The 25,338-nt window shown below is 40.6% G+C and overlaps 2 protein-coding genes across 4 annotated transcripts; one reads left to right on the forward strand and one right to left on the reverse strand.

Moving 5' to 3' along the window:
• Positions 1-197: 197 nt before the first annotated feature.
• LOC6051825 (prostatic acid phosphatase) lies at positions 198-24,743 on the forward strand. 3 transcript variants are annotated; one of them, XM_038262236.1, is made up of 5 exons: positions 198-403; positions 19,524-19,997; positions 23,444-23,542; positions 23,616-23,858; positions 23,919-24,743. In XM_038262236.1, exons 2-5 carry the CDS (start codon positions 19,785-19,787, stop codon positions 24,621-24,623), a joined length of 1,260 nt encoding a protein of 419 aa, XP_038118164.1. In that variant the 5' UTR covers positions 198-403; positions 19,524-19,784; the 3' UTR covers positions 24,624-24,743. The 3 variants fall into 3 exon arrangements, with proteins under 3 accessions (XP_038118164.1, XP_038118162.1, XP_038118163.1); XM_038262234.1 differs by having other exon boundaries at positions 198-365; XM_038262235.1 differs by lacking the exon at positions 198-403 and adding an exon at positions 14,180-14,310.
• Positions 468-9,451, reverse strand: LOC119769325. Its single transcript, XM_038261331.1, has 8 exons — positions 8,764-9,451; positions 8,261-8,698; positions 8,157-8,210; positions 7,867-8,057; positions 7,151-7,809; positions 4,166-7,074; positions 3,940-3,990; positions 468-568 (listed from the first exon to the last, which is right to left on the reverse strand). Exons 1-8 carry the CDS (start codon positions 9,449-9,451, stop codon positions 468-470), a joined length of 5,091 nt encoding a protein of 1,696 aa, XP_038117259.1.
• Positions 24,744-25,338: the final 595 nt, after the last annotated feature.

Genomic DNA, 25,338 nt, shown 5'->3' on the forward strand with positions numbered 1-25,338 from the left:
ATTCGTCTAGATGAGTCGTGTACCGTACAAAAAGTCGACTATTCAACGAACTCACCGAAGAAGTCGTTGTCGAGGGTAGCTTAGCACTTTGAGGATCGCTTGTACAGCTCACTACTGCAGCGTTGATCCACTGACGATCGACCTACCCTAACCATACTCAACCCGAATTGGATATACAGAGCTCTATACGGTAGGCACGTGGTGCAAGTCTCCCTCTCGCGCTATAGCTTTCGGCGCCCGAAGTCAGTACGGTCGTAAAGTAGAGTGAAGTTAGTCGCTGAAAAGCTCTACGAGCGAGTCCAAGTCGGTGTTGAGCGCGATCGCGAACGCGTCCGCTGTGCGCGGGTGTTTCCGAGGTTCTTAAGGTACGCGATCGTTATGGCAATTTGTGTGATGCAACCGGGTAGGCTTCCCAACTGTACCAACGCGCACGGAAGAGAAGATCATCGAGGCTATGCGCCGTTAGCTTATGCCGACAGCAAGTACCGTTCGCAGGTCTTCGAATTGATCTTGATGGGAAGCATAAAGGTGTCAAGGCCACTTTCACTGTCGTCGTCGTCGTCGCAGACTGGCCGAACAAACGGGGCGAAACCAGTTTTTGGGGATGCGGACGGTTAAGTTTCTGCAACGATCTCTGAAAAACGTCGATGACGGGAAATAGTGCATGATCCATCGTTAAAACTCACAACAGAGAGCACGTTGAACCTGCCGGCGGCGTCGGGCATTCTCTGTCGAATGAGAGGCTTTTTTTGTTTAAATTTAGACTGATTCCTTACGCAGCATGATGATCCAACAGACAGACAGACACGAAACTGCTTCTTTTTTGATCTATTGTTTGCGAGGCGAATCGTGCGAAACTTTGCGATGATGATGGATTATTTTCGGAAGTTGTGCGGCGGACGCACGTGCAGCGGTGCAAACATGCACTGCCGATTTGCAAGGGTACGCGCCACACCGTGTGGTACGGTGGCTTTGGTAGAAGCTTAGTTTTTTTAAAGTGTAAAGTGTAATACAGTCCGCAGAATTTATTTTCAATTTAAACTTTATACACGCCGCACATTTTCTACTTTATTACTGTGTTTGATACCAGTTTGGGTAATATGGGTATCAAACATCAGGTGCATTTACTAACCATACAATTCTGATTTCTGATGTTATAAAAAAATATATCTTTCTGATTTTTCCAACAATGTTCATTTTCATTATGGTCATGCCAGTGACATAATAACTGTTTTTCACACAAACTAGACTAGAATTCACCTTTAACTGACTAACTGTCATTGATTGATAAAATGTGTTAATCAATCTTCTGTAAATATTTTCCAAAGTTTGTCCAATCTGTCAAGTATTTGTGCAATTCTTTACGTTCTTGCAAATCAAAGATTGCTTTGTATATTTTTTTTTGCATTAGAGCCGTTCGCACCGAAATGTTTTTTTTTTTTAAGATTTGGATAGTTATTGCACCGTCCACAGGTAAAAAAGTGAAACAATCGCATTTCTTCATACATTTTGACGATTTCCCATACAAACGAGAAGCGCTTAGAGCAGTGGTCACCAAACTGAGGCCCGAGGGCCCACCAAGGTTTTCTGTGCGGCCCGACGGCTAGTTTTAAATTATTACACTCAAACCCAACACCAACTGTTGTCAAACGAACGGGGTCACTTTTTAGTTTGACACCCCTTTTACACGGAGTTCACACACACTACCAAACGTTTGTTTTGATAGTGTGCGTGAGCGCCGTGTAAAAAGTGACAGTTCGTCACTTTTTTGTTTGACTTTGACCAACCAACGGGGTACAAACTAAAAAAGTGTCAAACGAAAAAGTGACCAACCACCGGGGGTTGAGCGTATAGAATTAAGTTCTCTCGAAAAATGAAGAACTTTTCTATTACTAAGAAATATGATTAAAAATATTAAATTTAATCAAAAATTGGGAAATTACAATGCCGTAAACATCAGAAATGTCCAACCGTACTAAACATCTGAATAATCATACCGACTGCACCGGGTCTTGCTAAAAAATTCAAATTTAAATCAAATCAAATCATCTTATTTGAGCCAAACTTGAGCACCAAGGGAGATTTTTATAAAACGATGCTCAAAATTAAAACCGCTATGAATTATTTATTGAAAACACGATAATACATTATTTGTAAGATTTTATTCTTATTATAACAAAAAAACAACTGAGCGTTTATATTCAAAAAAGCTATAGAAGCCACATTAAAATAAAAAAAAATCAATATTGTCTAGAAAACGGACAAGTTTGGGTTTATTCGTAATTATTTGAAATGTTGACCAAATTTTCCTTGGAAAATTATTATTGACACTCAAAGATGTTACTGAAAAGAGTGACCACTCAAATCCCAATATCAAATTCCCGACTTTTTCCAGAAACTCAAATAATATTTCCCGACTTTTCCAGAAACTCAAATAATAGGCATTTCTTATGTAAAGAATGATTTCAAACAAAAACACATTTTATAAAAAAGTCAATATCAAACATCGAAAAACAAAATCTAAATGAAATTTATTTCCCTTGGAAAATTATTAAAAAATAAAAAAATAAAAAAATATAAACATTCAAATAACATGCCATAGTTTCAACATTTGCATGGAAAAAGTGTTTTAAAATGTACACTAGTTCAGTTGTTTTGCAATAAGAGTTTTCAAAAAATGTAAAATATGACGAAAACAAAAATTTTAGCGAAAAAAAAACTTTAGCGATAGTAGACACTGAAAATTTTCAAAAATTCAAAAGATTTTTAAATCAACCCAAACATGCTAAAAATGATTCTAAACGCAGGGGAATTCATTTTAAATTGATTTTAACTAATTGCACTTAAATTTTCATAAAAATATTGAAGTTTTTTGAAAAAATATTTTTTTGCCCCCTGATTTTTCGGGCCAACTTTGAGGGGGGGGGGGGGGGACAAAAACTTTAAATAAAATTTGTACAAGCCTTTAGAGTAGAAAAATAAACATATTGAAAATAACCAAAAACTTAACAAACCTTATAATTCCAATGCTTATTTAAAAAAAAACGGTATAGTTTTTGAAACTTCGTTCCAATTGGAAATGGAAAATTAAAGATTACTCAATATAAAATTATATATTACTGTAATTATTCTATCGAAAAATTTAGAAAAATTTCAAGGATATTGCTTTAAAAATGTTTTTAACTAACATTTCCTGTTTTCAGAACGAACAACGATTGGATTTTTTTTTTCGAAATTTGAGTTTTCCGATTTACACATACTAACAAAAAAAATCAAGGCAAACATGTGGATAAAAATTGAAATGACATAATGAGATTATTGATCAATTTAAAAATATTTACCATATGAAAACATTTCCAAAATCAATGAAGGGGTGAAGCGATTTGGGCCTTCGATAACTCGGCAAATCACCCCAACATCGACTTGCAGGATTGAAGATCCACTTGCCTGTCTGCTATAGCTGGTGCTGCTGGTCGTCTGTACAGGTCAACGCTCGCTGCTCGGGGTCAATCACCTTCAGCCGATCATCCAGGGCGAGACGGCCTTGTGAGCTGGCCAATACGGAAGACCGCGGAGGTCCAAGTACACAGAACAAGTAAAACACACGCACGTGAAGTAAAACACACAATTCTATTTGTCCTTAAATTATATTACACTTAAACTAAACACATTAAAATCCATCAGTTTGGACAGACAAATAAATGCTACGCGCGGGTTAGGTATCCGACCTTCCTTGCCGATTGGCGGTTTACGACTTAACGTGAAATAGTTTTCTAGATCCTGCTGAACCTCGGTATCATGCGCATACGGGTCGTGCGATGCTCTCTACTCCGATCCTCTCAGGGAGAATCGGAGTAGACAACCGCCCCCTCACACCACCACAGAAAACCTCGGTGATGACCCATCGATGATCATGATGACCGCTGACCTCTCACTTACTCGCATTAGCCGTCAGCTCAAGTCCCGTACAGGTCCAGAGCGATGGACGAGCTGTGTTAACCGTATTGGTGAGAGATCGCGGTCCAGGGTTGTAGTTCGTAGGGGTCCCAGGGTCATCACCGAACATCCTCACCCATCCAGAAATCGCAGCATTTCTGAAAAGAAATAAAAGAAGACCTCTTCGACGGGATAGGGAGAGGAAGGGATTGGGGTAGTTATTGTTCACTTGGTTTGTTGGCATTGTGCTCCTCTTCGTCCAGTGGAAGTAAACAAATCTTCTCGACCGGCCTTTTGATCAGCTTCGTCGCAGTCTTGAGTGTGACAACACGTACGACACCATCGGCACCTGGATGGACTTCGCTGATCCTCGCTAGCTTCCAGCGCGTGGGTGGCAGATTGTCGTCGACGATTACAACCAGCTGGCCGACTTCAATCTGCACAGGTGACCGCCAACGTTTCGCGCGAGCTTGCAGCTGGCTCAGGTATTCCCTTTTCCACCGATTCCAAAATAGTTGTTGTTTCTGCTGGATCTGTTGGTAATGGTTGAGACGGTTTGCAGGTAGATTGATGAAATCACGGTCCGGTAGCGCCTTCAACGATGATCCAACGAGAAAATGCGCAGGCGTGAGCGGCTCGAGATCGTTGGGGTCGTCCGACATGGGAGTGATGGGCCTCGAGTTCAGACAGCCTTCCACCTGAACGAGCAGCGTATTCATATCCTCGATCGAGATAGGTTCGTCTCCAATGACACGCAGAATGTGGTGCTTGGCTGAGCGTACGGCCGCCTCCCATAAACCACCGAAATGAGGACCGCTTGGTGGGCTGAACGACCAGCGAATCTCGTTGTTGGCGCAATCCCTGAAGACCTTCTCCTGGTGCTGTTTGTCCCGAAGCAGTGTAAACAACTCGTGCAACCTGTTCCGTGCTCCGACAAAGTTGGTCCCATTGTCAGACCAGATCTCGGCGACAGGTCCTCTGCGCGAGGTGAACCGATGTAAAGCCTGCAGAAAGCGTTCCGTGGAGAGGTCCGACACGAGTTCGAGGTGCACAGCCTTGGTGCACAGGCACACGAACAGGCACACGTACGCCTTGATCGCCGTTCGCCGAGGTCCTGGGCGAACGAACACTGGGCCAAAGTAATCAACGCCAGTTTTCGAGAACGGACGCGCAACCGTGACGCGTACCGCTGGCAGATCGCCCATGAATTGTCGCACCGGCGTGGGTTTGGCCTTGAAGCATGTTTTGCACTGATGCACGATCGTGCGTGCCACGCTCCGTCCTCCCAAAGGCCAGAATCGAAGCCGAACTGTTCCCAACAGCAGCTGTGGTCCAGCGTGCAGCAGCCCGAGATGATAATAATGCAAAATCAACCGTGTGAAGCGATGGCGCGCAGGCAGAACAGCAGGGTGCTTGGCGTCCTCGGGCTCGTCAGAGTGTTGCAACCGCCCACCCACTCGAATAATGTTGTCCTGGTCTAGGTAAGGGTTGTACCAACGAAGAGGTGATTTAACAGCAACCGTTTTTCTTGCAGATAGTGCCTTAATTTCCTCAGCGAACGATTCCATCTGAACCCGACGAATCAGCACGTTCTCTGCCTCCTTCAGTTCCGCCGTGGTGAGAAATCCGGATGTACGGTCCGAGCTGGGAGTGCGGAGAAGTTTCATGAGCCGCAACCAAACGGCTGTTTGACGGATCAGCTTCGGGTACGAAGAGAATTTTGCAAAATAAAAATCGTTGAACTCCTGTACCACCGACCCAGTGTTTGCTGTCACCGATCGACGTCTTTCCGTTTCCGCATTCTCATCTTCAGCTGTAGATTCTGCATTCGGCCAGTGCTCTGGGCTCAAACGCAGCCAATCCGGTCCAAACCACCAGAACTCGTTGTCCACGATGTCCTGTGGAGAAATTCCTCTGGAAATAAGATCAGCAGGGTTTTGAAGTCCTGGGACGTGTTGCCAACGAAATCCTTCCGTGATGTTTTGAATTTTCGACACCCTGTTTGCTACAAACACGTTCCACGTGGTCGGGATAGATCCAAGCCAGCAGAGTACGCACGTGGAGTCCGTCCAGAAATATGCGTCCACTGGAATGTCGAGCGCTTCTCGTAGAACCTTGAACAGCTGCGCAACCAAGACAGCTCCGCAGAGCTCCAGTCTCGGAATCGTCTGAACCTTGAGCGGGGCCACCCGCGACTTTGAGGCCAACAGACGAACCATAACTTCTCCCTTTGCGTTCTCGCTACGAACGTAAACACAACCACCGTAGGCCTTGGTGGACGCGTCTGAGAAGCAATGCAGCTGAACCGACGTTGCGTTAGGGATGACGACACATCTCGCAAACCGAACCGAACTGAGAACCGGTAATTGCTCCTCGAATTTCCGCCAGTTCTCACCCATCATCGAAGGCAATGGCTGATCCCATTCCAGACGCTTGCCATCGATGCCCGGCGTCCACAACTGCTGCATGAATACCTTTGCCGTTGTAACCGTTGCGCCAAACCAACCGTGGGGATCGAAAATCGACGCAATTTTGGAAAGAACGTTCCGCTTGGTGAGTGGTTCATCAGGGCCCGTCTCTGGGATGGTGAACTTGAGCATGAATTCGTCCGTAGATGGGAACCATGTCAACCCGAGCGTCTTCACCGAGGGATCTCGATCCAGGTTGATACCATCGGCGCAGGGAATCGCCAAGTTATCCTCCTCCACACCATGCAGAACTTCAGCACGATTGCATGCCCATTTCCGCAGACGGAAACCACAACTGACCGTCATCTTGTCCAGCTGGTTTCGCAGGTCGATCGCCGAGTCCAAGTCGTTGGTACCGGTGATCACATCGTCCATGTAGATGTCTTCGCAGGCGACCTTGGCTGCGAGCGGAAACCGTTCCTTTTCGTCCATGGCCAGCTGTTTCAACGTCCGTGTTGCCAAAAACGGAGCTGGTTTCGTACCGTACGTAACGGTGTTGAGTTCGTACGTGGAGATCGCCTCGGTGGGTGTTGGACGCCATAGAACGCATTGCAACAAACGGTCCTCCGGACAGATTCCGATCTGCCGGAACATCTTTCGACGTCCGCAACCAACATGATCTGCTTCACGCGACAACGGTAGATTATCGACCTCAAGTCCTGCTGGATTACTGGTCCACACAGCAGAACCTCATTGAGCGACACACCAGAAGAAGTCTTACAGCTCGCGTCGAACACCACGCGTACCTTGGTGGTTGTGCTAGCCTCCTGACCACTGGGTGATGGGGCAGGTAGCACCGTTTGGCGGAGCCCGTGTCCGTGACCTTCGTCATGTGTCCTAACTGCTCATATTCGTGCATGAAAGCGACGTATTGTTCCCGGAGATGATCGTCCCTGGCCAGTCTCCGTTCCGTGCCGTGAAGACGTCTTACGGCGATGTCCTTGGACTCGCCTAACCGTGACAGAGCGTCTTCAGCTTTCGGTAGAGCAACCGAATACCGTCCGTCTGTACCACGTTGAACCGACTGTGCGTACAGAGCTTCGCAGCGTGCTTCCTCTGGCGAGTAGTTACTGGCTGCTGACTCGACCTCCTCGCAGGACCAAAATCGGGCCACCAAAGCATCCAGCTTTTCCAATGCCGACACGTTGCAGTTAATTCTTGGAGACTCCCGTGAGTCTGCGCATCCGCCGCATACCACCCATCCGAAAACCGACTCGTTCAGGGCTGGCAGCTGTTCTCCCAGTGACATTTTCTGACCGCTTGCGAAGAAGTCAAAGAAATGCTCGATCCCAAGTACCATGTCCACACCGTTGGACATCGAGAACGTCGGATCCGCCAGTACGACACCATCAGGTATGGTCCAACCAGTAGTGTTTATGGCCGACGTTGGTAAATTGACCGTAACCTTTGGGAGAACTAGAAATCGCATTGCTCGAGAGAAATTTGAGATCCGTGAGCGAACCGTGGCTTGAATCTGCTGCTTTACCCTTGAGACTGCTTGTCCAATCCCGGACACCGAGATGTCCACCTTGTTCCTTTTAACCCGTAGTCGCTGGCTTAATCGTTCCGACATAAAGTTGCTCTCCGAACCCGAGTCGAGCAGAGCCCGCGCTGGAAGCCGATTCCCGTTGTCATCCTCAACAACGACGACAGCTGTTGCCAGCAAAACATGTGTTGCGAAACGTTGAGCAGCGCTTGCGACTACTGTCTCAGATGCGTCCTTGACCTGAGATGAGTTTGAACCTGCTGTACCTTGAGGTTCTTCCTGGGAGCATTCTCCCGTCTGGTAGTTGATGCGACCTTCACCTGATCCTTCCGAGGGCGGAAACAGAGAAGTGTGTGGTGTCGCGCTTTACAGTTCTGGCAAGAGTACTTCGACTGGCAACCCCTCGCCAGATGTCCAGGTTTGAGACAATTGCGACACAGCGAATGCGTGCGCAGCAGAGACTCCCTGTCCGAAACCGTCATCCTCTGGAACACCGAGCATCTGTGAAGAAGATGTGTTCCCGTGCACGCTGGGCAGCGTTCTCCTGACGCTTGAGCGGTGCTGTAGTTAGTCCTGACCACCGACGGTTTCGACTTCGGTTGTTGATGTGGTTGCTGGGATGTACTCTTTGCGTTAGTTGACTTCGGCGGCAACGACTCGAGCACACGACTACGCCGCTGCAAGAACTCCAGCATGTCCTTAACCGTGTCCTGCTCCTTGGTAGACGAGTGCTCCTCCCAGCCTCGCCGTGATACAGGGTCAAGACGATCCGTCAGCATGTGCACCAGAAGCAAGTCCTTGTAGTCACCTGGTTGTACAATCTGGTCCAAGGATTGGACAACCTTCTCAAATCCTTGGATGAGATCGCGCAACTCCCAGAAGATTCTTTGGACATGGCTGGCAGTTCGAAGAGATGCTGAATCTGACGCTTCCTCATTTGCTTGCTGTTGTTATAATAGTTCAGCAAATCTTCCCAAGCTAACTGGTAGTCCGCGTTGCTCATCTTGTACTTGTCTACCATCGTCGCAGGTTTGCCAAACAAACAACCCCTCAGGTACTGTAGCTTTTCCACACCGGACAGGTCGTTCCGCCAGTGGATGAGCGACGTAAACAAATCTCGGAAGCTAACCCAATCGTCGTCATCTCCGGTGAATGTCCGCAGTTGGATCTGAGGTAACTGCACATGGTTCAAGTTCTCGCAACCTAGCGTAACGTTAGGCTGATCCGACGTGTGGTCTTCGCGCTCCCTGAGCCTCTCCAAAAGAAACGATTTGGCTTCCATGTAGCTCAAGTTGAAAGCCATTCGGGCAGATTCGTAAAAATCCTCCGCTTCAAAGAAGTCGTCGTGAGAAGTGATATCAATGAGGGTTTCGCAAAAAGTTTCATAGATGTCATTGATAATTTCCAACCGAACGCTGACATCGCTGGCCGTAGCGGTGTCCTTGAAGTCCTTGATGAACGTCTCAATGTCGCCAAGAGTTGATTGAGTGTCCTTCAACTGAGCCTTGAGCCGTTTCAGCGACGGTGTCTTCGCGCTGTCTGCTTTCACTTTCGGAGGCATCGTGTTGTGTTTGAGGTGAAATTAAAGAAGAGATGCGTGGGTGTAGTACTCCGTGGTTGGGTCTTGCTTCGCAAGACATATACCAGCTTTACCTGTGGAAACAGTAAGCCGCACCTCCCAACCAGTACCAACGCCGCAGTCGTACACGTGGCAAATCGTCAACAACAGCAACTCGAAATCAACAACGATGTTCAGGCAAGCGAAGAGGATAGAACGAGCATGTAGTATCAAACAAGAATGCTTCGGCCGGACATATACGTGTAGCTTTACCTTTAAAAACAAACACGTTGGCTGGCCGGCGAGCGATCGTCCCAAAATCCAAAAATCAGTCGAACCAATGACGTCACATCCAAACAGCAGTAACTCAATCAGTGTGTGCGGGGGCGAGGTGAAGAGGTACAAAAAGCAGAGGTGTAGTATCAAAAGAGAGAGGCCTCGGCAGGCCATATACTATTAGTTTACCTGGAGAAACTAACAGCGTCGCCGTAACCGTAGCGAAATTCCAAAAAACCAACCGCCCTCAGGCGTATAGGGATGCGTGGCAAAAAGATGAGTCGAGTCGAAGAGGATGAAATACTTTTAATTTGTGTGTATTTTCCGTGAGGCTTCGGCAGAGACATACACTGCTCTTTGTCACTCACCCGGGAGACCAGAAATCGCTGCAACCTCTTCCTCGATCCTTGTCGTCCACGTGTCCGAGATGGCCGCCGACCTCGTCAACGGTAGCACGATGACGTCGGGCGTGATGACCGCTTCCGTCCGTAGCGGTGCGTAGCCGAGCGCTCTCCAGGCGTACGACTTCCGATGAGTGCACGCAACAAGCCACCGATTGATGTCCTATCGACAGCAGCGCGTCGTCGCGTTCCACGTGGCACACGTGTCCAGTGCCAACGTCCACACCAGCAGCGAATGTCCAATTTCGCCGACGAGTCGTTGGTGAGCCACCGATACGGTCCTGACCGGTGCTCTCGACTGCCTCCGCGCAGGTACTCCGAGGGTCGACACCCTGTCGTGGCCGACTACTGCTTGCGGGCGAACCGGTGCTCCAGACCAGTTCGGATGGGTTGTGAAACCGTAGATCGTCGTCACGTCGCAGAGAACCGTAGAAAATGGTGTTAGTGGGTTGCAAGACCTTGCTCCGGCCGGACATATACCGTTCGCAAATTATTTACCTGGGAAAACGTGTCCCTCGCTGGCAGTATACGCTCCAGGCCGACCCGAGATGATGGTGAAGCTCGACGATGACGATTCAGGTCCTCCAGAGTCGTGAAAACCGGCCAAATCCTGGCACGCGGTCCGCTTCCGACGCCGATCGATTTGGCGCGCAGCAGGAACAATGCGTAAGTCCCACGGTAATTGTTCGCGCAGTTAACGTAAAGACTTAATTGTTCTGCAACTCCAATGGCGCGAGGCGTATTGTACTCCACGGTGTATTGTTCGGCAGGCGCGAACCGTAGCGTGGCGTGGTTTGTCCTCCCCGTGGTCCTCAATCCTGGAACCGGAATCCTTGGTCCAGGATCCGGCTCGAAGGACCAGAATGAAGGGGTGAAGCGATTTGGGCCTTCGATAACTCGGCAAATCACCCCAACATCGACTTGCAGGATTGAAGATCCACTTGCCTGTCTGCTATAGCTGGTGCTGCTGGTCGTCTGTACAGGTCAACGCTCGCTGCTCGGGGTCAATCACCTTCAGCCGATCATCCAGGGCGAGACGGCCTTGTGAGCTGGCCAATACGGAAGACCGCGGAGGTCCAAGTACACAGAACAAGTAAAACACACGCACGTGAAGTAAAACACACAATTCTATTTGTCCTTAAATTATATTACACTTAAACTAAACACATTAAAATCCATCAGTTTGGACAGACAAATAAATGCTACGCGCGGGTTAGGTATCCGACCTTCCTTGCCGATTGGCGGTTTACGACTTAACGTGAAATAGTTTTCTAGATCCTGCTGAACCTCGGTATCATGCGCATACGGGTCGTGCGATGCTCTCTACTCCGATCCTCTCAGGGAGAATCGGAGTAGACAACCGCTCCCCCTCACACCACCACAGAAAACCTCGGTGATGACCCATCGATGATCATGATGACCGCTGACCTCTCACTTACTCGCATTAGCCGTCAGCTCAAGTCCCGTACAGGTCCAGAGCGATGGACGAGCTGTGTTAACCGTATTGGTGAGAGATCGCGGTCCAGGGTTGTAGTTCGTAGGGGTCCCAGGGTCATCACCGAACAATCAAGTTGGTTTTTTTTTTTAATATTCAATCAATGTGACAAAATGAAACAGTATCCTAACTCTACGCTGCCTATAATCGTTAAAATTAGGTTCTGTTTTTATACTAATTTTTCATTAACTTTGTTTTAGTTTTAATTCAGATGCTACCACTGTTTGATAAACAAAAACTAATAAAAATCTTTTGATTCATAACCGGGACCGGGACTCGTGGTGTGGGGGTAAGCGTGATTGCCTCTCACTCAGTCGGCCTGGGTTCGATCCCAGAAGGTCTCGGTGACATTTTTCGAGACGAGATTTGTCTGATCACGCCTTCCGTCGGATGGGGAAGTAAATGTTGGCCCCCCCCCCGGTTTAACCTAGAGAGTTAGGTCGTAGGCTCAGTCCAGGCGTAGGAGTCGTCTCCCTGGGTCCTGCCTCGGTAGAGCCGCTGGTAGACAGTTGGACTAACAATCCAAAGGTCGTCAGTTCGAATCCCGGGGTGGATGGAAGCTTAGGTGTAAAAAGAGGTTTGCAATTGCCTCAACAATCAAGCCTTCGGACACCAAGTTTCGAGTAGGAATCTCGCAATCGAGAACGCCAAGGCAATACTGTAGAGCGAATAATTTGATTTGATTTTTTTGATTCATAAAAAATATTACGAAAATCTGTGTCTGATGCATCCAATATTTAGGAGGAGTTTTAATTTCTTGAGTTCAAAGTTAGTTACTAAATAAGAATTTAATAGATTTAATGTGAAAATTGAATATAATTTTCTAACATTCTATTCTTGGGATTCCCGACTTTTTGACAAAAGCTCACAAATTCCCGACATTTTCCCGATTTTTTACGGATTTTTGCGAATTCCCGACTTTCCCGACATGAGTGACCGCCCTGCACAATATTTTACTACATAACTTGTGTAAATTGTTTTTGAATGCAAGAGCTCTTAAAAGTAGAACATAATTGGGTCGAGTTTAAAACGAATACCGGAATCCGTTTGAAAGTCAGCTCAACACATTTTTTTTTCGAAAAAATGTAATCTATTGTTTTTTCAAAAATTTTAAACCAAGATTAACATTTTAAAAGGGCGTAATATTGAATATTTAGCCCTTTTGAAATGTTAGTTTTGATTTAAAAAAATTGAAAATATTGTTTTCGAAAAGATCGGAAAATTTCACTAATGTTTCATATTTTAACATTGTAAATCGGACCATTAGTTGCTGAGATATCGACGTTAGAAAAGGGTGGGTCGTTTGAGTGGTACTTGGAAAACATCAATTTACATGTTTTTAAACCTTTGCATGGCAATATCTCAGCAACTAAGGGTCGTATCAACAAAGTTCAAAAATGCAAAATATAGAGAATTTCCTCAGCTTTTCAAAAATATGTTTTTCAAAAGTGGGCAAACATGTGCACTAATTGAGAATAATGAAAAACTGCGACTGTTTTCAAACAAGTTACTTAAAAATGGCTTTAACTTGAAAACGGTGCACTTTATCAAAATACTTTTTGATTGCAAATTTGAGTTTACATCGAAAAATGAAGTTGAAAAATTTTTGCGACCGATATTTCGATTTTTTGAAAAAATCAGTATTGATAAAAAAAATCATAACTCGGTCAAAGATTTTGTGCCCATTCTGGAAATTTCTAAAAAGTTGGCATTTTATGTCCTCTAAAACATCTAAAAAAAAAATAATAACAAAAATAGTGTTTTAAAATTTGCAAATCAAATTTTAGTGACAAAAAGATAAATAAAAAATCACCAATTTTTTTACCGTGTACTATTTTTTTCAGTGTAGTCCTTAACCATAGCTACAACTTTGCCGAAGACACCAAATCGATCAAAAAATTCCTTCAAAAGAAATAGATTTTTGAATTTTCATACATCGTTTTTGTATGGACAGCTGCCAAATTTGTCTGGGAAATTATATGGTCAAACTAATGATGCAAAATGGCTTCTTTGGGCATACCAAACGCAGCATAAAAGTTTCATTCGGATTAAAAAATACAAAAATTAAAATTCTAAAAAAAAGTCCAATTTCGTAGAGAATTGCTCATTGGTCTTAGTACAAATTCCCCCCGCGAAACGGTCCCAAACCTTGTGTTACGTAGCCACAACGTCTTGGGTTTTCGCATTTCTCGCAAACTATTCCACCCGGGGGGAAAATCTCACCAATCTGGTGTATCACGAACAAAAAAAAAACAAGAGTGGGATTTTTTTTGTCACCAAACTAACGTGCGCAGGCTGACAATGCGATCAGTTCGTCACTTTAACTCGAACTCATCAGTGTCAGTGGCAGCAGCAGTGTGTTTAAGCTTGCTGATAAAAATTACAGCCGACCAGGTAAATTCCCCCTGAAAACAGTTAATGACGACCTGTGCTAATGATGGTGATTGCCATCGGAACAGATAACACGACGCCGCGCGCCCCGGTCTAAAGTCAGTTGTGAGCTGCAAATTTGTGGCGCAAGTTTGGAGGAAAAGTACGCAAAGGTTGTGATTTTATTTTTTTGGGTTTGATTAGTGTCACGATAATTAGTTAAAGTGATATTTCGGATTGGTCGTGCTAATTTTAGGATGTGCTTATTAGTATTGAAAGTTTCAAAATGCTTTTAGCCATTATGTTCGGAAAGTAAGCTGGTGAGTTTCGATTGACCAATAAAATACATTCAACTATTGCTATCCATTAAGAACTTTACAACAAAACGGTGTCAAAAGGTCTTATGATATAAAAATGTGTAATAGTTGCAAACAAAATAAAATCAAAACACAATTTTCAACAATATTGTACCAGACAATCCCGGAGATAAGATTATCGCAAAAAAAACATTTCTAGATAATTTTCCATAATCAATCATCCATAAATTCCATCTTTTTTCTTAGAATCTAGAATGCGATAAGCGATTCCAGTTTAACAACGTAGGAAAAATAAAGTTTCTATTTAACGATTTTTACACAGGAAAAAAAACGTGGTCGCTTCTTATCGCGGAGCATTTATTGCTCCAAATTAACCTTGCCAAACAATAACAAACAACAACACACTCGAAGCGCTATGAACCGGCTATAATTTGCCAAAAAGTCGCTGCCCCGTGAAATTAATCACAGAGCGCGGGAGTTCAGCGACGAGCCAAATGTGTTTATTTTATTCTATGAACAACTAACTCTCTACGAAATCGGCCGATTTCGATCATTTTTATTTTTTGCATTTTTTGATTTGGCTCAAACTGTGTGCGGGCATTCCCAATGACCAAATAAGCTTTTTTGTGTCATTGATTCACTCATACAATTTGGGCTGCTGTCCATACAAAAATGGTACGTAAATATTCAAACAGCTGTAATTTTTAAGTGAATTTTCTGATCAATTTGGTGTCTTCGGAAAAAGTGTAGGTATTGTTAAGGACTATTGAGAAAAAAAATAGGTACACGGAAAAAATGCAGATTTTAAATAAACTTTTTTTTTCACAAAAACTCAATTTCCCCGTTCAATTCAATTCAGTTTATTTCTTTAGTTTATCGACTAACAGTAGTTTTGTAAGTGCAGTACAGAGTTTTGGGGGATCCTTTCAGCTGTGTATAAGCACGGGATTGAAACTCGTCTGAAAAACCTGTATCATTTTCTCATTCGGAACAGTGGCGCCACGTGGTGGTAGCTGCCCTGTTTATTACACTGTGAAATTATCCATGGCCAATCCAAGGAACCAGAAGGTGACAACAGAAATGTCCGTCCAAAATGAGTGCTGCAAAAAAAAACTTATTATTTTTAACAAATTTTCAAACAAATCAGCAACGAATTACAAGTTTGACAGTCGAACTACACTTAAAAGTTGGTTTTGTTAATTGTTTTTGCAAAACCGCATATTTTTAACGAAAATGTCAAAAATATTCGTAATCACCTTTTGCCTCTTGGTGGCGCTTTGTGTTAGTATGTGTGTGGTCTATGTTTGCGGACGTGCACGCAGAACACAGAACAGTGAGAACTAGCAAAAATGCTTCACTTTCTTCTGATACAACTCGCCATATTGAAATTGGGTACTAAAGCCCTATGTAAATTTTTATGTACAACGGTAAAAAACACGATTAAAAACCATTTCTGATCACTTTTTTTCCATTTTTATGCAAAAAAAGTTATTGACAAGACAACATTTTTTCGATGGATCAACTATGGTCCCCTTGGAACGAGCTGTCAAGTAGAACCTTTTCTGTCAAGAAGGACCGCGAGGTTAATTTTTCAAAATTGATTTAAAAATCCATTTTCAACTCTTTGGGGTCGTAGAAAGGGTTATTGTACTCAGGAAAATAAGCTTTATCGCTGTAAACAATAATATCAGCAATCTAAGCTTCATTTTAGGACCCAATTGCTTGAAGATTCATACCCGTGGTATAAGGCATTTATCACAATGGATGCAAATAAAGTTGGTTGTAAAGGAAACAGAAAACAGGAAAAAACTCATAAAAACCGTAACCGTAACCGTACCGTATTTGACGTAATATTTTAATGAAAAATTGAATTTCCAATCTAAAAGTACTTTACAGATTTTTTTGATAAAGGGCTCTGTTTTCAAGATATAGCCAGCGAAAGTTTGATTTTAACGAAATATTTGTCGTTTTTCGATTTTTAAAAATAGTGACCATGAGTGACCGTTTCCAAAAATTTGTTTTTTTTTAATAGTTCAGAAAATTTGCTATAAAATTGTCTAAGAGACATTGAAGATTGGATTTCTGGTTGCTGAGACACAGCGAAAATCTCGAAAATAAAAAATACGTACTTTGGGAAATTGAGTTTTTTTGTAAAAAAAAGTTGTTTAAAAAATCTGCAAATTATTTTTTACGTGTACCTATTTTTTCTCAATAGTCCTCAACAATACCTACAACTTTGCCGAAAACTTAACTTAATTAAAATAAACTTATCAGTAGTTTGCATTTGCACCAATTTTTACGCGATTTTTAACTTTTTATTTATTTATTTGTATGAACTGTCCATTCATTCGTTACGTCAAAAGAAGCAATTTTGCATCGATAGTTCTTCCATAAATGTCGAAATACAATTTCGCGGGCTGGTCATACAAAATGCGTTTGTTAATTAATAAAAATCTGATTATCTGATCGATTTGATGATTTCGGCAAAGTTGTAAATTTCAACTGAGACTGTCCAGAAAAAAAATTACACTCTAAAAAAAACAGTGTTGTGATTTTGAGCACACATTTTTCGATCATTCGGGTTACGCGAGCTGGCACACGTTTGCTCGTGCTGATGTTTGTTCATTGATCGAAATGAGCGGGGTTGTTTTTTTTAATGGAGGCTGGAATAGGGCAATCTTAATAATATTGTATGAAGATTTTTTTCATAATTTTTGTTTTGGAGTCAGAGCTAAGGTGTCAAATAAGATCTGTACACAGTAAAAAAATCATGGTAATATTACATCTGGGAAGAGGTACATCTTTTATGTCAGAAAAATGCGTATTTTTACCTCTGAAAATGTATAGTTTTACCTCTTTTATGATGTTATGCCACTTTTTCAGTCTAAAAAGGTAATTTTCAACCTTCGAAAATTACACCTTCCAAATTTACACTATTTTTTACTGTGTAGTAATAATCTGATTAATAAAAATTAAGTTGATAAAAGTTTATAGGACCTTAAAAAAACTCTGGAACTAAGTTGTAAAGTATCTTTTAAGAAATACATTTTTTTTTCTTGGTAGTACGTTTCGTCATGTTTTAAATTTCTGGGCACCTCCTCATGTTTAATCAATTATTTGTTAATAACTTTGCATAACAAATGTCAAATCTGTGTTTTAGATTACTTTCACATCAACTATCTTAGTTTTATGCTGGAATCAATCCAAATAAATAAATGAGAAATGAGCGTGCGCACAAGAAAAAACACGTTTTAATATAAAAAAAATCAATTGCCATCCTATCAACAGCCTTTTAAACAACTAAAAATGCAGTTCCTTGAAAATTTACTCTAAATTTGAAAGTTAAATAAGCTAAAAGAGTGTCTGGAATTCTAAGCAAATTAAGACACCTTAAATGGTAATCAGCAATTTTTCATTAATCGTGAGTTTAATCAAAACTAGTTTGCTTAATTATCAAGCTCTGAAAAAAATTAATAAATTGAAAACATTAGATGAGTTGATGTCCCTTTTTCACGATGAAATTATCTTTAAAAGAGGCAATCCAATTTGCCTGTGCCAATTTAATCAACAATAAAAAAAAAATCTACCTAATTTACTGATGAGCGCTCATTGAGCGCGAGCGCTTGCGATGAGCAATCCTCATGCTCATGAATGAGCGAGCACGGATCTGGCTCGTTCGCTCATTCGCAACCCTGAAAAAAAAACATATATCTTTATTTAACTTTTCTTCACTGAAAGTTGGATTCCCAGAATAAGTTTTTTTTTAATTTTCGGAAAATTTTGAATTGAAAAATACCGAATTTTAGAAAAACGGCACCGCTTTGTAGTTACTTGAATGTTATACTTTCAAAAATTATCACATTTTTTGTTCAAAAAAGCTGAGAAACTTTTGTAAAATTTTGAAATCAGGCATAACTTTTGAAAGTTTCTACAAATAGATAATTTTCTTCATGCGATATTTAACAATATTTTAAACTTAACTTGAAATCATTTTTAACTTATTTTTATGGAAGAGATCAATATTTTGCAAAAGTTTTATTTTTAACATTGAAAATCGAACCAATAAAAAACATCATTTCTCAGCGATTCAAATTCTTTGTGAGGCTGTATCTCATATTCTCATCTCTTGATCGATAAGCCTAAGAGTGAAAATTGTAGGAACTTTTCATTGAACCATCATTGAATATTAAAATAAATCCGAAAATTAGGTAGAACTTCAAACGGTGCCCTTTATCAAAAAAATGGTTAAGTTTTCTTAAAACACAATTTCTCAAAAAAAATATATATATTTCCGGAATCGGATTTCGCACCAAGATATTTTTTTACAGACCAAAAAAAATGGAAATAAAAAAACTATTTTTGGAATTTGAACTTTAAGTAATAAAAAGTTAAGTAAAAAAACAGAAAAAAATCAGTGTACCTATCTTTTTTTCCAAAAACTCCTAATCATAATCTATAACTTTGTCCAAAACACCAAATCGATCGAAATAATCCTTCTGAAGAAATCGAATTTCATGACATTGGGTCTGGGGAGGGTGATATTGGGTCAAAGTGATTTTTTTTACGGATTTTATCATTTTTCACATGATTAATTTATATTTTTGTATTTATTTATATGGCTTAAATTTTATGGGGGCTTCCCTATAACCAAAGAAGCTATTTCGTGTCAATGGTTCACCCATACAAGTCTCCATACAATTTTAGCAGCTGTCCATACAAAAATGGTACGTAAATATTTAAATAGCCGATTTTTTTTATTAAGTTTTTTTTTTTCACTTAAACTCAATTTTCCAAACGATTTTTTTTTATTTTTGAGAATTTTTTATGTGTTTTAAAGGACAAAATTCCGCGACTTTTGAACCATGAAGATGTATGGTAATAAAATCTGCCGCCGAGTTTGAAATGTTTGCAAACATAATGATTTTTGGAAAAATGTAAATTTTATTCAAAAATAATTTTACCTATTTTTTATTTAATTTATTTTAGCAAAATATTTGCAGTTTTTCGATTTATAAAAATAGTGACCATGAGTGACCATTTCTGAAATGTAACGTTTTTGGGCAGAAATGACCTCTCGAAATTTAACTTCTAAATTAAAATAAATTTATGTGTAAAGCCATTATAATTAAGTACACAAAAATAACGATCATCTTGTGTGACACTTTGAAGCTTGTCGTTTAACCCACAAATCCCTTCTCGCTTCTCCCCACTTTCAGAACCATGCCAGAACCTGCAGAGAATCTTCCAACGACAACAACGACGTGACAAATTGCGCGACTTGTAACCGGTTCCCCAAAAGAAGACTTGAACAAAACACACGCACAAACTCATCTCAAACACACGCCCAGCTAAGCTTTAATCAGCTCGGAACACTTAATTAAACAAAAATATCGCCCGCGCTCCTGCCCCCACGCCCGGCAATAAGGTTCGCGATCGCCGCGGTCCAGGACTCGTGTATATAAACGGCGACTCGCGGCATGTATTCGCTAAGTCGGCGCGTAATAATCATGTTGAGCGGGGCGATCGCGTTGCTGGTGCTGGTGACGATCTTCGGTGTGTACGGAGCACCCACGGCGGAACATTTGCTGGACGTGCCGGGCGGGGGTGGTGCCGAATCGCGGTTACAGGGTGACGACCTGATCGAGGAGGATCGCGCCCTTCGGGACTACGAGCTGAAGCAGGTGCATGTGGTAAGTGGGTTTTGGTGCGCGCCAAAGCTGTAGAGTTGGTTTAATTGAAGCAATCGAAGCTGTGATCAAGCTTGTGTGGAAAGAATGAGTTAATAAACGATCGATACACGTGGGCTTCAATTTAATACTAATTGCAGTGAGGAATAACGGATTTGTAAAAAAAAGTGCAACGACATACAAATCTACAGCGATTCTACAAGAAAACATAAATCAAAATTTTAAATATGTAATTAGAAACGTAATTTTTTATTTGGCTATTGGGGTAGTTCTATCCATGTTTTAGAGAGATTAAAAAAAATAAATTTAAAAAAAAGACAGCCATAGTGGTTATTGCTCTCGATCGTATTATTTCGATCGTAATGTCTCGACTCACGATCTAAATATAACGATCGTAATTTGTCAACAAAAAACCAATCTATCCACTTTGACAACCCTCAGGTCTTATGTGGTCTCGATTGCAAGTAGGGTAGGGTAGTCATCAATGAGACACTTTTGGTTTTCAACTTTCAACGATTTTTCTATTTTTTTCATTAGCATGTTTTAATGAGCTTTTAGTTGCATTATCTTTCTTTTAATGTGTTCTAACATTGACCTAAATATGAGATCGATCCGACATCTACAGCCAGAGTTATTCAACTGTCTCATTGTAGACGCACTTGGCAGGAACAATGAGACAGCTGGGGAACAATGAGACACACTACGAAAATCAACATTTTTCTAGCAAAACATCATGTTTTTGTATTGTTCCATTGCAGGTGACTTGCCTTGAACATTTTAGAGCAATTTGGCCAACATGAAACTTTTAATAACAAAAGTTACACTAAAAAGTATTGAAATTTAGTAAAATCCATATATTAATACCAAATAACTTATTATTTTTGGTTAAATGAAGTTTAAACTCTATAAATATGCCAAAAATCACTTTTAATTCATGTTTTGAAAGATTTCCATCGATTTTGAAAAGTTTTTTGAAGAAAAATCAAAGTGTCTCATTGTTACTCATGGGCTGAAATGAGTGGGGAACAATGAGACAGCCCTGGATTCTGGGTATATTCTAAATTTTGGCCAAATCTAATGAAAGGACATTGTAGCTCAACTCAATCCCAATCGAACGTCGAAAGAAATTTGAAGAAATATTAGTTTTGGAGTAAATGGCAGCCTACGAGCGAAAAAGTATTTTTGTCCATAATTTACTTTTACACCCAGAATCAAACATTTATGGATTACTTTTCAAGGGAGCGTCCATAACCAAAGCCACTAATATGGCAAACGTGTATCCAGTAGACACACCTTTCCCCCAAATATGAGCCTGATTGGTCGAAACTACGACTTGTGAGAGCCATTTTATCATTGTTCCCCGTGTCTCATTGATGACTACTCTACCCTACTGCCAGACAAGAGAGTTTTCCTTTATTTAAAGAAGGCAAAATTCAACTTTAAAGGGAAAATTAAACTTTTGTCAGCGCAGTACTGACAGACAAGAGAGTTTTCCCTTCTTTAAAGAAAAAACTCAACTTTAACATTCCAACTCTCAAGGCTCCAAAATAGTTGGAACGGTAATTTCAGTTCGCTGGTTCTCGGGCATTACTCAAGACTCAAGACGATTCTTTTTCCAGTGATTTGTTAGGATGTCTAGATGATCCAAGAACTTTGCAGAACTCAATTAAAATGTTCAAAACAACCTATCCCTCATGGGTTTCCTATGAAGATAGGACCTTTTGAAAATTTAATCTAGAATTTGATCAAATCTTTAATTTTAAAAAAATTAAAAAAAAAAAAGATTTAAAATTCCTGAAATTTTGAAAATTTTTGAAATTTTTAGAAGTTTTAAAATTTTTGAAATATTTATTTCGTTTTTTAAATTTTTTTTAAATTTTTAAACCTTTTAAAATTTTTGAAATTTTTAAAATTTTTAAAATTTTTGAAATTTTAGAAATTTTTGAAATTTTTAAAATTTTTGAAATTTTTGAAATTTTTGAAATTTTTGAAATTTTTGAAATTTTTGAAATTTTTGAAGTTTTTGAATTTTTTGAAATTTTTGAAATTTTTGAAATTTTTGAAATTTTTGAAATTTTAGAAATTTTGAAATTTTGAAATTTTGAAATTTTAAAATTTTGAAATTTTGAAATTTTGAAATTTTGAAATTTTAAAATTTTGAAATTTTTGAAATTTTTGAAATTTTTGAAAATTTTGAAATTTTTGAAATTTTTGAAATTTTTGAAATTTTTGAAATTTTTGAAATTTTTGAAATTTTTAAAATTTTTAAAAAATTTGAAATTTTTGAAATTTTTGAAATTTTTAAAAATCTTAAAATTATTAAAAATTTTTAAGTTTAGGCCGATGCAAATATTTAAAAAAGTTTTTGTCCCTCGGCCCTGGCCGAGGTCAAGGGGGGGGGGGGGCAAAAAAATATAAAAATATAAAAATTTAAATAACAAGCCATAGTCTTCACATTTAAATGAAAAAAGTGTTTTAAAATGCATTTTACACTAGTTCAGTTGTTTTGCAATCATTAGTTTTCAAAAAATCTAAGATCTGACAAAAACAAAAATTGTATCAAAAAAAAAAAAGATTTTGCATCTAGAATTTTCAAATTTTTTAAAGATTTTTTAATAAACCCAAACATGCTAAAAATGATTTTAAACGCAGAAGAATGTATTTTGATTTGATTTCAGCTGGTTGCACTTGAATTTTCATTGAAATTTTGAAGTTTATTGTAATTTTTTTCCCCCCTGATTTTTCGGGCCAATTTTAAAGGGGGGGGGGGGGGGGGGGTGACAAAAACTTTTAAAAATATTTGTACCAGCCTTATAAAATTTAAAAAAAAATGAATTTTTTTAATTTGTGGAATTTTTGAAATAAAAATTTCGTTTAAATAAAAAAATATTCAAAAAATGGTATTACAAATTACGATACTAATTTCTCGATCCAGGATAGAGATTTTAGATTAGATTAATTATTTTTTTTAAGATTTTCTAATTTTTTTCTCGAGAAATCACGATTGTAATATTACGATCGAATGCAATAATCACCACGTGTGAGTGGAGGAATAACGATCAAGTGTAATAATTACCACAATTTGCAACAATTTTCAGAACCACCTAACTTGGCTAGGACCACCCTTGTGTCGTTTTGTTTAGGCTCAGCTACCTCCTGACCAAGTTTTAAGATATTTAAAATATTGAGTTTTACATTCATTTGGAATTGCAGCCAGGGGACCATAAACCAAGTGGACACTTTTTTGGAGATCTCAAACAATTTCCATACAAATAAAACATTTTTTGTATGGAGCGTGGACAATCGCCACAATGTGTCACTAGTTCAAATAACTCACCAAATGGATCGGTTGTGGCCACCCGGAACCAGTTCCTGGTTTCCAATTACAATAGTAATTGACCAAGTAATATTTGTTTTTGAAATTTCTTTTTTCTTACCACCATCCCCAGTTCTTCCGCCATGGCCAACGCACTGCCGCGGACACCTACCCGACGGATCCGCTCATCAATCAAACCTTCGCCCCGTACGGATGGGGCCAACTGACCAACGTAAGAATCGAACCCAACCCTAACACCCAACGAACCGCTTTGCTAACACGTGTCCTCTAATCCACCTCCGCAGTACGGCAAGGAAACCCTGTACGACATCGGCACGTGGCTGCGGCATCGCTACGGCAAACTGCTCGGCAAGCTGTACTACCCGGAAAAGGTGCACGCGCAGAGCACCGGGGTATCGCGAACGCAAATGTCTATCGAGTTGGTCCTGGCCGCGCTCTACCCGCCGGAGGGAACCGTCCAGGAGTGGAACCACGATTTGAACTGGCAGCCGATTCCGTTTTTCAGCGAACCGTTGGATCAGGATACGGTAGGGTTGGTTGGTTGTTGGTGGAGAGTGTGGTTTTATTTTTTTGTTTGTGGTTTTTAGCTGTTGCTGGTGCGCAAGTCCTGTCCGAGATATCATGAGGCCGCGAATGCCGTGCTGGAGAGTGGTGAGATTCGCCAGCTAATGGTTGACAATCTGGAGTTGTTTGATAACTTGACACGGATTACCGGGATGGACATCCGAACGCCGGACGATGTTCAGTCGCTGTACGCGACTCTGCGAGCCGAATCCGAGTTTGGTTTGACGCTTCCGGGTTGGACCCGGGACTACTACCCGGAGAAACTGCTCCCGTTGACGAAGCTCAGCTACGTGCTTAACGTGTACAACGATGAGCTGAAGAAGCTCAAAGGTGGTCCGTTCCTGAAGAAGACCCTGGCCGAGTGGGACGCCGTAATTGCCAACGAAGAAAGTCCAAAGAACAAGAAGATGTTCGTCTACGCTGGGCATGACTCGACGGTCGTCAATCTGCTGTCCGTGTTTAACGTCTGGCGGGAACAGTTCCCAAATTACGCCATCATGGGCCTCCTGGAACTGCACAAGCACAAACGAACGGGCGAATACTCGGTACGGATCTTCCAGAAGAACGTCGGAGAGCCTCCGATTCCGCTGACGATTCCCGGCTGTGCCAAGCGTTGTCCGGTGGATCAGCTGAAAGAACTGCTCAAAAGTCACGTGCCCATCGATATGGTTGAAGACTGCAAGGCCCACGGGGAAGGATTCGAGGAACCGCCCCCGAGGGGACCGTAATTCTCAGTTTAAGTTGCGTTTTTTTTGTAATTTTATGATTAAGTTAAAAGTGATTTTATGATTTGTGAGAACGTTTTTCGAATAAATTAAGAGCTGTGAATGTTTGGAACTATTTCTAAATCACTTTGTTTTTGTTGCATCAAATCCAATTCAAACCAAGGTTGTTAATCAATAGAATTATCGTCGACAATATTATCGTCTAACGATAACGATAATGGTTATTGTTATCGTCGGGACGATTACGATAATCTATCGTTATCGTTATTTCGATAATTCTATCGCAGATAACGGACGATAACTCATTTTATAATTTTTCCTTAATAATCCTTAATCCTTTAATATCATGATAAATTTCCAATGCATTTGCTTAGCACATATTTTTTGATAATGTAGTAAGTTTCAAAGCATAAATACAAAAATTTTCTCAAAATAACGTAATATGTTGAAAGAACTCAAATTATTATAATTCGCAATTATCATAATTCGGTATCAAACGATTCGAAATTTTCATGTATTTGTTACATATTTTAGAGGTTTTGAATGAAATACAAAAATTTTCACAAAATACCATATTTTCTCGAAAATACTCATATTTTTTATAATTCGTAACATGGGTATCAAACGTTTCAAACTTTTGAATGTATTTTTACTGTTTTAGAGTTTTTGAATGAAATACTCAAATTTTCTTGACAATACTAATTTTTGATAATTCGCA

Source organism: Culex quinquefasciatus, chromosome 3 (assembly GCF_015732765.1).
Source record: "Culex quinquefasciatus strain JHB chromosome 3, VPISU_Cqui_1.0_pri_paternal, whole genome shotgun sequence".
NCBI classification, from domain to species: Eukaryota; Metazoa; Arthropoda; class Insecta; order Diptera; family Culicidae; genus Culex; species Culex quinquefasciatus.